At 47.5% G+C, this 12525-nt stretch overlaps 1 protein-coding gene across 14 annotated transcripts in view; it reads left to right on the top strand.

Annotated features, from left to right (window-relative positions):
• The window catches only part of nfasc (neurofascin), a 185420-nt gene that overhangs the window by 145738 nt on the left and 27157 nt on the right, over positions 1-12525 (top strand). For 9 of the 14 annotated variants that reach the window (XM_033042827.1, XM_033042834.1, XM_033042832.1 and 6 more), the window contains 2 exons: positions 4452-4487; positions 11094-11243. The exons of the other annotated variants lie outside the window; for them this stretch is intronic. In XM_033042827.1, coding sequence (XP_032898718.1) covers positions 4452-4487; positions 11094-11243 — 186 coding nt within the window. The remainder of the gene's footprint in view (positions 1-4451; positions 4488-11093; positions 11244-12525) is intronic. 14 annotated transcript variants of the gene reach the window in all.

The following is a 12525-nucleotide window of genomic DNA, read 5'->3' as shown; positions in this document are numbered from 1 at the left end:
CCTTATGTGTTCATGTCTTTCTTGACTTTACTCTGGTGACACAGTGTGGAAACGGGCCCTTTGGTCCACCGGGTCTGAGCTGACCTGCGATCACCATCCCCCCTACCGGCCGCAGCCCGCCGGATCTTTCTGGGCAGGTTCCTGGTTTTCAAGAGAGAGTTAGATACAGCTCTTAGGGCTAACGGAATCAAGGGATGTGGGGAGAAAGCAGGAACGGGGTACTGATTTTGGATGATCATCCATGATCATATTGAATGGCGGTGCTGGCTTGGTTCGAATGGCCTACTCTTGCACCTATTTTCTCTGTTTCCATGTTCCGTAGCGGGCGAACAACTCTACCGTCGTGCCACCCAGTGCCGCGCCAACTCTCTCTCTCTCTCCATCTGTGCCGACAGTCCTTGAGCAGTGCCCATTCTTTATACGAGTTGCGGGAATACGGGTTGGCAGGGAATCTTGCCCCAAAGGGGATGATGCCCTGGGTTGACACATGGGACTATGCCTGAGTGTCCAACTGGCCAGGAGAGAGCATTTTTCTTACTGGTGACATGGACCTCAGAGGGGCGTCTGCCTCAGAGGGCGGTGGAGGCAGGTTCTCTGGATACTTTCAAGAGAGAGCTGGATAGGGCTCATAAAGATAGCGGAGTCAGGGGACATGGGGAAAAGGCAGGAACGGGGTACTGATTGGGGATGGAAATGTAGAAACATAGAAAATAGGTGCAGGAGTAGGCCATTCGGCCCTACGAGCCTGCACCGCCATTCAATATGATCATGGCTGATCATCCAACTCAGTATCCCGTACCTGCCTTCTCTCCATACCCCCTGATCCCTTTAGCCACAAGGGCCACATCTAACTCCCTCTTAAATATAGCCAACGAACTGGCCTCAACTACCTTCTGTGGCAGAGCATTCCAGTGATTCACCACTCTCTGTGTGAAAAATGTTTTCATCATCTCGGTCCTAAAAGATTTCCCCCTTATCCTTAACCTGTGACCCCTTGTTCTGGACTTCCCCAACATCGGAAACAATCTTCCTGCATCTAGCCGGTCCAACCCCTTAAGAATTTTGTAAGTTTCTATAAGATCCCCCCTCAATCTTCTAAATTCTAGCGAGTACAAACCGAGTCTATCCAGTCTTTCTTCATATGAAAGTCCTGACATCCCAGGAATCAGTCTGGTGAACCTTCTCTGCACTCCCTCTATGGCAAGAATGTCTTTCCTCAGATTAGGAGACCAAAACTGCACGCAATACTCCAGGTGTGGTCTCACCAAGACCCTGTACAACTGCAGTAGAACCTCCCTGCTCCTATACTCAAATCCTTTTGCTATGAATGCTAACATACCATTCGCCTTCTTCACTGCCTGCACTGCATGCCTACTTTCAATGACTGGTGTACCATGACACCCAGGTCTCGTTGCATCTCCCCCTTTCCTAATCGGCCACCATTCAGATAATAGTCTACTTTCCTGTTTTTGCCACCAAAGTGGATAACCTCACATTTATCCACATTATACTGCATCTGTCATGCATTTGCCCACTCACCCAGCCTATCCAAGTCACCTTGCAGCCTCCTAGCATCCTCCTCACAGCTAACACTGCCCCCCAGCTTCGTGTCATCCGCAAACTTGGAGATGTTGCATTCAATTCCCTCGTCCAAATCATTAATATATATCGTAAATAGCTGGGGTCCCAGCACTGAGCCTTGCGGTACCCCACTAGTCACTGCCTGCCATTGTGAAAAGGACCCGTTTACTCCTACTCTTTGCTTCCTGTCTGCCAGCCAGTTCTCTATCCACATCAATACTGAACCCCCAATACCGTGTGCTTTAAGTTTGTATACTAATCTCTTATATGGGACCTTGTCGAAAGCCTTCTGAAAGTCCAGATACACACATCCACTGGTTCTCCCTTATCCACTCTACTAGTTACATCCTCGAAAAATTCTATAAGATTCGTCAGACATGATTTACCTTTCATAAATCCATGCTGACTTTGTCCAATGATAATCAGCCATGATCACATTGAATGGCGGTGCTGGCTCGAAGGGCCAAATGGCCTACTCCTGCACCTATTGCTTATTGTCTCTTGTCTAATGACCTCTCCTGCTCAATAGGATGGAACCAGAAGGCTGCCTCCAGCCTAAGGGGATGCAATAATGTACACTGCAGTAGTTTATTTACGGCACATCTACATGTTCCTTGATTAGTACGGGTCATGGGGAGAAGGCAGGAGAATGGGGTTAGATAGATCAGTCATCATTGAATGGCGGAGTAGACTTGATGGGCCGAATGGCCTAATTCTGTTCCTATTCCTTATGTCCTATGACCTAATCCCAGTGCATTCTCCAGGATTGCTCCAACTTGCACCAACACCACAAGCCATTACGATTGGGATATAACATACTTCAGGGTGTACAATGCTTTCCTGTATATCATGTGAAGATTGAAATGATGATACCCATTGTGTATAATGACAGATACAATTATGACACAAAAGGATCGAAGAATCTTGAAGAACACCGACTGCCATATTAATTGAATGTTTACAATTACGAGCCTGTCCCACTTTGGCAATTTTTTTAGGCGACTGCCAGCGACCAGGACAATGGAATTCACCAAAGTCAGCGCTGGCAATAACCTACATCACCTGTCGCCTACCTATGTTAACCTGGCAACAACCTACGACAGCCCAAATTGACGCCACTGTCGTTGAAAATGTTTCAGCATGTTGACATTTTTTCAGCAGTCGCCTAAAGAAATCGCTAAGTGGGACAGATTCATTTGTCACAGGAATGTTTAAATTTAAATTTCTTTATTCATATAGCACATTTTTAGTCAACTTGCATTGACCCCAAAGTGCTTCACATAATTACATCCACACACACACAGGCAAAGGTGGGTGAAGTGTCTTGCCCAAGGACACAACGACAGTATGCACTCCAAGCGGGATTCGAACCAGCTACCTTCCGGTTGCCAGCCGAACACTTAGCCCATTGTGCCATCTGTCGTCCCTTAGTGAAACATGTAACTCAGCAGGTCGGGCAGCATCTCTGGAGAGAATGGACTTTGTCATTCCCTTTATCCTGTACCTGTACAATGCAGCCGGCTTGATTGTAATCATGTTTAGTCTTTCCGCTGACTGGATAGATCATAACAAAAAACACTTTTCACTGTACCTCAGTACATGTGACCATAAACTAAACTGAACTAAATTAAACTGAACTCATCTAAATATTTCATGCCAGGCCCTTCTTCAGACTGGAAATGTCCTGATCTGCCCCCCCCCCCCCCATCCTCTGGAGAGGTCATTAGACAAGAGACAATCAGTCTGGAGAAGCGCCCTGACCTGAAACATCATCTGTCCATTCCCACCCTCTGAGTTCCTCCAGCACTTTGTGTTAAACTCGGCATTCCAGGTGTCTGCAGGAATTAACAGTGTGTAGGAAAGAACTGCAGGTGCTGGTTTATATCGATGGTAGACACAAATTGCTGGGGTAACAGGCAGCATCTCTGGAGAGAAGGAATGGGTGATGTTTTGTGTGAAGAGGGGTCTCGACCCGAAACGTCACCCATTCTTTCTCTCCAGTGATGCTGCCTGTCCCGCTGAGTTACTCCAACATTTTGTGTCTACCTTGGAATTAACAGTGTGTTCTGCATGGGCCTGAATACTTAAGGCCCTGTCCCACTGTACGAGCTAATTCAAGAGCTCTCCCGTGTTTAAAAAAAAAAATCAAGCTCGTGGTAAGCACGTAGAATGTACGTAGCGGGTACGTCGGAGTTCGGGACGTCTCTTAGCGGCTCGTAACGCTAATGGCAGGTACTCGGGAAACGCGGTAAGCTCGGGAAGACTCGTGAAGATTATTCAACATGTTGAAAAATGGTCACGAGAGCCCTGAGTACCTACGAGCGGCTATTACCCGTAATTCTCTGAGTTCGAATCAGGGGAAACTCGGGAGAACTCTTGAATTAGCTCGTACAGTGGGACAGCCCCATTACTATACTTATCAGGGTACGTCACAATCAGGCAACCATGAATATTAGGTGTTGAGAAAAAGCAATTCAATCTTCACTCTCTAACTTCGTGGGGTAACTATACTAAGAATAAGGGGCAAGCCCGTTAGAACAGAGATGAGGAAACACTTTTTCACACAGAGAGTTGTGAGTGTGGAATTCTCTGCCAGAGGGCGGTGGAGGCCGGTTCTCTGGAAACTTTCAAGAGAGAGCTAGATAGGGCTCTTAAAGATAGCGGAGTCAGGGAATATGAGGAGAAGGCAGGAACTGATTGGCGATGATCAGCCATGACCACATTGAATGGCGGTGCTGGCTCGAAGGGCTGAATGGCCTACTCCTGCACTTATTGTCTATTGTCTATTGTCTATTGACTGTTAATCTTTATTTTAATCTGGTATCTTGTTTCTTTCCCTTCTTCCTTCCTCTTTGCCTTTCTCTTCGAAGTCACCCCTACCGCTGAGATTGCAATTACAGATGGAGGTAAAGGGGATGGGAGGGAACGGGAGGAGAGAGGCCTTGCTTGCAGACCACCATTAAGCATGAATGACTAGAGAAGCAGGTACTGGAATCCAGGGGTTCAAAGGCTCTAATCTGAGAGGGGTTGAGGATCAGAAATCCGAACAGCAAATCTCTGATGCTGTTGTTGCTATCAACATTACCTGAGGCCAGAGATTAGATTAGAGCCTTCAACTCCCTGCTGAGTATCTGCGATTCTTCTATAATATATACTGTTGCCAATTTTATTTACGGTGGGCAAGCCTTTGTCTTTTTGCATTGTGTCCGGGACCTCTGGTGAGGCACATTTGCAAGAGGGGATTTGGTGTCTGTCGTACAGAGTATTAAGCAGTGAGATATTAAAGTACAATAAAGGGAGTTGTCTGCACAGTATATATTATAACCAGGCCACACTGACTGTGACTCTCCAGAGCCAGTGCGTGCCTTACGATTCAACCCAGCATTTACGCTCTTGAATGCACATCGACACCATATTCTTCATTTTTTACCTGCACCCGTGTTTGTGGCTGGATCATCATTTTCACGCATTTTCATATTGGCTCAATATTCCGAACGATCTCCGGTATATCGACTTGCGCTTCGCGTAGCTCAGATAGGTTTGCAAGGCATGGGGGTGGACAATTTCTATTTGGGTTGCATTTTTATTATGGGACTGGGACTCCGAGAAATTTGTCCATGTGCCATAATTCTGCGGTTATACATGTTCCCTGAGGTGGACTTTGTGTGTGTGTGTGTGAGTGTGTGTGTGTGTGTGTGTGTGTGTGTGTGTGTGTGTGTGTGTGTGTGTGTGTGTGTGTGTGTGAGTGTGTGTGTGTGAGTGTGTGTGTGTGTGTGTGTGAGTGTGTGTGTGTGTGTGTGTGTGTGTGTGTGAGTGTGTGTGTGTGTGTGTGTGTGTGTGTGTGTGAGTGTGTGTGTGTGTGTGTGTGTGTGTGTGTGTGTGTGTGTGTGCGAGTGTGTGTGTGTGTGTGTGTGTGAGTGTGTGTGTGTGTGTGTGTGTGTGTGTGTGTGTGTGTGTGTGTGTGTGTGTGTGTGTGTGTGTGTGTGTGTGTGTGTGTGTGTGCGCGAGTGTGTGTGCCTGTGTGATGTGCACTTGTGTACGTATACATCGAGGTGAGGGATATTATAATGGGAAACGGGGAGCATATCATTTAGATACTGACTATCTACCACACACGGTGCCTCAGGAAGGCCGTCAGCATCCACAAAGACTCCTCACACCCTTGTAATAGTCTGTTCGAACTCCTACCTTCCGGCAGACGTTACAAGGCCTTCTACGCCCGCACCTCCAGACTCAGGAACAGCTTCATTCCCATGAACTGTCTCCCTCGGATGGTCACGTCGCACATCGACCCGGCACAGACACATTTGCACTTTAGACTGTTTTACTGTTCATTTTTTATAAATCATATTTCTCGGGGTATCTAAATCTAAATTTTATTAGTTGTTTAAGTTATGATGATCGGATGGAAGCTGCATAACAAATCTCGTTGCACCTATGTGCAATGACAAGAAAATACATTTTAAATATGTTCGAGATTCAACAAAAGGCACGAAATGCAGGAGTAACTCAACGGGTCAGGCAGTATCCCTGGAGAACATGGTAGGTGATATTTCGGGTTGGGAGCCTTCATCAGACTTTAGACTGAGTCTGAGGAAGGATTCTGACCCGATACGTCACCTGTCCATGTTCTGCAATGTCCCACTCAGTTACTCCGGCATTTTGTGTCTTTCCTCGGTAAACCAGCATCTGCAGTTCCTTGTTTCTACATTTTCCAGATTCAAGTCGTCAGATGATTGAAAACCTTGATTGGAATTCACTTCTTGTCAATTTCCCTAGGACCCCATAGGTGTGGGAAGGAACTGTAGACGCTGGTATAAACTGAAGATAGACACAAAAAGCTGGAGTAACTCAGCGGGACAGGCGGCATCTGTGGAGAAAAGGAATAGGTAAAGTTTCGGGTCAAGACCCTTCTTCAGACTGAAGAAGGGTCTCGACCCGAAACATCATCTATTCCTTTTCTTCAGTCTGAAGGAGAGTCTCGACCCGAAATGTCACCTATTCTTTTTCTCCAGAGATGCCGTCTGACCTGCTGAGTTATTCCAGTTGTTTGTGTCTACTCTGGGTCTCTGGTATACCTTTGCTGTTTGGTTTTGCTGGATCATTCACCCCTTGAGTTGGACACTTGCATCGTATGACAGAGCGCAGTTACATGCGCGGCATCTCAGCAAGACCGCTGCAGAGTCAGAATCTCCAGCTCCGACGTGCAGACGTGGAGTCAAAATATTGTGCTTCCTTCAACCCTGATCTACAGGAAACGGGAAAGTAATGCTGTAGCACACAGCCTGTAGCATTGGGACATTGTGACCAGGTCCATTTTGACTGCTCAATCCCATGAGACTATTGACTAATAGTTCCGACCATCATCACTTCTATGGACCACAACCTGCTTGTTCTGAAGTCAAAGGCAGCATTAACCATATAAACCATATAACAATTACAGCACGGAAACAGGCCATCTCGACCCCTCTAGTCCATGCCGAACACATAATCTCCCCTAGTCCCATATACCTGCGCTCAGACCATAACCCTCCATTCCTTTCCCATCCATATAACTATCCAATTAATCAAAGACTTGGTTGCACAATGGCACAGAGGGTAGAGTTGCTGCCTCACAGTGCCAGTGACCCGGGTTTGACCCTGACTGCGGGTGATGTCTGTATGGAGTTCATACGTTCTGCCCGTGCGTGAGTTTTCTCCGGGTGCTCTGGTTTCCTCCCACGCTCCAAATACACCACATAGGTTTTAGACAATAGACAATAGGTGCTGGAGTAGGCCATTTGGCCCTTCGAGCCAGCACCGCCATTCAATGTGATCATGGCTGATCATCCCCAATCAGTACCCCGTTCCTGCCTTCTCCCCATATCCCCTGACTCCGCTATTTTTAAGAGCCCTATCTAGCTCTCTCTTGAAAGCATCCAGAGAACCTGCCTCCACCGCCTTCTGAGGCAGAAAATTCCACACTCACCACTCTCTGTGAGAAAAAGTGTTTCATCGTCTCCGTTCTAAATGGCTTACTTCATATTCTCAAACTGTGGCCCCTGGTTCTGGACTCCACCAACATCGGGAACATGAATCTGAGTGGTTGAGGCCAGTTCGTTGGCTATATTTAAGAGGGAGTTAGATGTGGCCCTTGTGGCTAAAGGGATCAGGGGGTATGGAGAGAAGGCAGGTACAGGATACTTAGTTGGATGATCAGCCATGATCATATTGAATGGCGGTGCAGGCTCGAAGGGCCGAATGGCCTACTCCTGCACCTATTTTCTATGTGTGATGGTCTGGGCTGCGTCCACAATTCTCTGCAATTTCTTGCAGTTATGGGTGGAGCGGTTCCCAAACCGTGCCGCGATGCTTCCCGATAAAATGCCTCCTTCGGCAGTGATGACTGAGGGTTATAACTCTGAATTAACCCACTATTGACTGGGTGTGTAACAGCACAGCACTGACTGCCTCTCTATTGACCGCAAGGATAGCACTTCATGTCCAATACTGACCGAGTGTGTAATAACACTCAGTCTTAGCCCAGTATTGATGGTGTGCTTCAGAACGGAGTCTCCACTATTGAGTCAGAGTGTATCAGCACCAAATGCCCGATGTTGGCTGGATGTGTACAACACTAAATCTTCCAGTATTGACAACCTGTAGTAGGACTGAGTGTTCCCCAATATTGACTTGTGAATAACAGGATTGATGCCCCAGTACTAACTAAGTGAATAACATTGTATCTGTACACTGTGGACGGCTCGAATGTAATCGTGGAGTCACGGAGTCACACAGCGTGGAAACAGGCCCTTCGGCCCAACTCGCCCACACCGGCCAACATGCCCCAGCTACACTAGTCCCACCTGCCCGCGTTTGGCCCATAACCCTCAAAACCTGTTCTATCCATGTACCTGTTCTAAATGTTTCTTAAACGTTGCGATAGTCCCAGCATCAACTACGTCCTCTGGCAGCTTGTTCCGTACACCCACCACCCGTGGTGTGAAAAAGTTACCCCTCAGATTCCTATTAAATCTCTTCCCCATCACAAACCTATGTCCTCCGGTCCAACTCTGGGCAAGTGACTCTACCCGATCTATTCCTCTCATGATTTTATGCACCTCTATAAGATCACTTCTCATCTATACAATTTTGAGCACGCAACAAAGGCTTTTCCTGTACATCAGTACACGTGACACTAAACTGAACAAAACTAAACTCACAGAGCTGACTGTCCCAGCATTGACTATCCAGCTACACTGAAAGTCCGTATGAGCTGACATGAATGTCTGTGATTCTACAGCACTAGAGAATACCGACACACTGCTGTAAATTTACAATCCCATTCAAGCAGACGGTTTTTTGAGCAGGAGTGCGAAATCTGGACTATGCGTCTAGTTAGATGTCATTTCTATCTTTGTGATCTTTGCAAAGGAATGTGAGGACTCCCACAAAATGAAACCAGGTCTGATTTACTTTTCCCATTGCGGAGAAAATGGGAACTGGTCTTTGGTCTGGCCACTTCTCACTTCAGCGTTCTCTACTCCAGTGGAAATCACATTGGGTCTCTCAATAACCATGAATTCCCATCAGCCCAATTAATCCAATCCAAATTCTCTCTACAAGTGAGAGACCAGTCCTTCATTCCTACGGAGCGTTATAATTGTGACTACACTGTATACCACAGTGTTCATCACCTCACTCAGTTACTTCCCAATGTTCTTGTGGTACGAGTGTGTGTGTCTGTGTGTGCGTGCGTGTGTGTGCGTGTGCGCGTGTGTGCGCGTGCATGTGTGTGTGCACATGTGTATGTATGCACTTGTGTGTGTGCGTGTGTGTGTGCGCGTGGATGTGTGTGTGTGCATTTGTGTATGTGGATGAGGATGTGTGTTTGTGTGCGTGCATGTGTACATGTTGACGTGCTCATGTGGAAGATGGGCACAAAATGCTGGAGTAACCAAGTGGATCAGGCAGTATCTCTGGGTAAAAGGAACAGGTGATGTTTCTGGACGAGACTCTTCTTCTAATGGATGTTTGCATAAAGAGGGTATGCATGTCTACATGAGCTCTAAGTCTTCTCAGAAACACAGGAGGTGGCTGCACGCTATCCAATGCAATGGTGAAGAGAGAGAGGGTGGGGCATGTTGGAGGTTTGGGCCAGCGCATGGCAGTGCTTGACCTGGGCATGATGCCAACCCTTTGATACAAACGCTTGGCCCTGGAGGCAGCCACGGCACTCTCTCCCTGCATCTCCTCTCATTCATGTACGGCCTCCATCAGCATGATCGCCGCTTGTAAACCCAGTCACGACGCCACTCGTGACCAAAGTGCGGCTCTTTGCGAAAAGAACGAACCGAGTTGTAAAAGGGATCGAACCGACGTATCGCCAGTTAAAGGGACCCGCGCATCCTTTCACCAAGCCGCCCCAATGCCAGGCATTGATTGAAATCTCCAACAGAATGCGTTCTTTAAATTTAACTGGATTTTATAATAAAGACAAAAAAGTCCAAGTCATTCAGTCATATCATTTGGTCAAATCCGGTGACAATTTTGTCCAAAAAAAAAGAATGTGATTTTTGAATCGTGACATTATTTTGCAAGTGATATGCTTCTGCTCGGTGAAGAAAATGACTTGTACTGTTAAGGGAATTCAAGTTGTGCTAACAACTATTTTCATTCAGCCTGTGCAGAGCTTCAGAAAGGATGATTTCCCTCGATAAAAATCCCGGCCTGTGATTATAGGCATGCCTCTTGCATGCCGTGTGGTGATGCCATGATGGCTCTCAACAGCTAGATATTGGACTGGATAACATTCTGTTCCCCCCCCCCATGAAGCCTCTATCACGAGACAAGACCACTGGATGTTCATACATTCATAAATGATAGGAGCAGAATTCAGTCTACTCATAATAATAGTAATAATAATACACTATTGTCATTGTAAATACATACAACTAAATTTCAGACTCACTGCCCGAGCGGAGCTCCAATGTATCAGATAAATAATAACGAATCACAAAAACGGCCAGCAAACGTCGTAATGTCATAACTCATGGCTGATCCATCTATCTCTCTCAATCCCATTCCCCTGCCTTCTCCCCATAACCCCTGACACCCGTACTAATTTACCTATCTCTGTCTTAAAAATATCCACAGACTTGGCCTCCATTGCTTTCCGTGGCAAAAAAAAATCCACAGATTCACCACCCTCTGACTAAAGAAATTCCTCCTCATCTCCTTCCAAAAAGGAGAGTCCTTTTATTCTGAGGCTGTGACTTCTGGTCCTTGACTCTCCCACTAGTGGAAGCATCCTCTCCACAAACACTCTATCCTGGCCTGTCACATGTTAACCTCTCTTCATTTTAGTTACTTCTAGTAACTGGCTCGCAGGCACTGTGTCCAGGCCTCCACAGGGTTGTCAGGAGCCATCAGTGCATGCCCAGGACAGGAAGGGTCGGGTGGGGATGTTCACTCCAGCCAGGTTGCGGGTGGTTCAATTCAGCTGTTTCTCTTTTTTTTTCCCTTCCTCTCAGTCGTCTCAAGATACGTTCCCGTCCCAACCGTCCCTGACGAACCCAGCATCATAACAGACGCCACCACCACCACCACCACCAGTGCCGCGCCCCCGGTCACCACCATCACCGAGTTCGCCCAGCCAGCCGTCACCGCCACTCGTGTATATGGTATCCAATCTTTGCTGGTACTTTTAAGCCTTACATCCACGGGGAGCCTAAAACAGTCACTCGGCCCAGTCCTTCATGTGTGGAGGCCTCCCCTCCATCTAAACCGTCAATGGGCGGCACGATGGCGCAGCGGTAGAGTTGCTGCCTTACAGCACCAGAGACACAGGTTCTGTCGCCGTGACTCGTGGGTGGCCAGCTTGGCCAGGCCTAGGAGCAACCTAGGAATGTATGGAGTTTGTACATTCTTCCCGTGACCGCATGGGTTTCCTCCGGGTGCTCCGGTTTCCTCCCGCACTCCAAAGACGTACAGGTTTTATAGGTTAATTGGCTTTGGTAAAATTGTAAATTGTCGCCCGTGTGTAGGATAGTGTTAGTGTGCGGGGATCGCAGGTTGGCGTGGGCTCGGTGGGCAGGAGGGTCTGTTTCCACGCTGCACGCCTAAACTAAACTAACCATCTACATGAGGTGCTGCCTCCAGAAGGCAGCATCATCTGGGATCTCCACCATCTGGATCATGCTCTCTTCTCGTTGCTACCACCGAGCAGGAAGTACAGAAACATGAAGCCCCCTCACCACCAGGAGCAATGTGGTAGCATCCCTTGTAGCCAAGGTCTGGAGGGCAAGGAGCACCGCCACTCCACCTGGGGCCCGTAGGGGGAGCTGTCAGCGACCGAAGGACTGGTGACGGGATCTAGGGAGTGGGCAGGGCCGAAGATGTCCTGGTTGGGTTGGTCCTAGGCCTGGCCAAGCTGGCCATCCACAAGTCACGGGGCCAGGCGGAAGAGGGCTTTGCCCAACCCAAATACTCGCCCCTTTACTGGGGTTACGTCCGCGCCCGGGTGTGTTAGAGAGGGACATCGTTGTGTCGTAGTTATTTAGTATATTTGTAAGGATTGTAACTTAGTTGTTTGGAAATTTAGTGTCAAGATAATTTGGTGATTTTGTACGATGGTGGTGGGTGTGTCACCACGGTTTTGTATCGTGATCAGAATTAAATAGATTATTTTTGATAATTTATCAAAATTATGGCAGCCACTAAACTATCTCCTCATTTTGGGGCAATTATCTCTGAACATAAAGAATGTAATCCTCCGGGTGGGTGTGTGAGAAACTGCTAGTTTAGTTTAGACATACAGTGAGGAAGCAGGCCCATCAGCCCACCGCGTCCGCGTCCACGCCGACCAGTGATCCCCGCACACGAGCACACCATCCCACAGACAATTTACAATTTTTTTACCAAATCCAAATAAACCTAAACCTGCACGTCTTTGGACTGTGGGAG

This window comes from Amblyraja radiata, chromosome 24, assembly GCF_010909765.2.
Source record: "Amblyraja radiata isolate CabotCenter1 chromosome 24, sAmbRad1.1.pri, whole genome shotgun sequence".
NCBI lineage: Eukaryota > Metazoa > Chordata > Chondrichthyes > Rajiformes > Rajidae > Amblyraja > Amblyraja radiata.
Note: the sequence above shows the minus strand (reverse complement) of the source record. Positions and strands in the feature narration are given on the sequence as shown.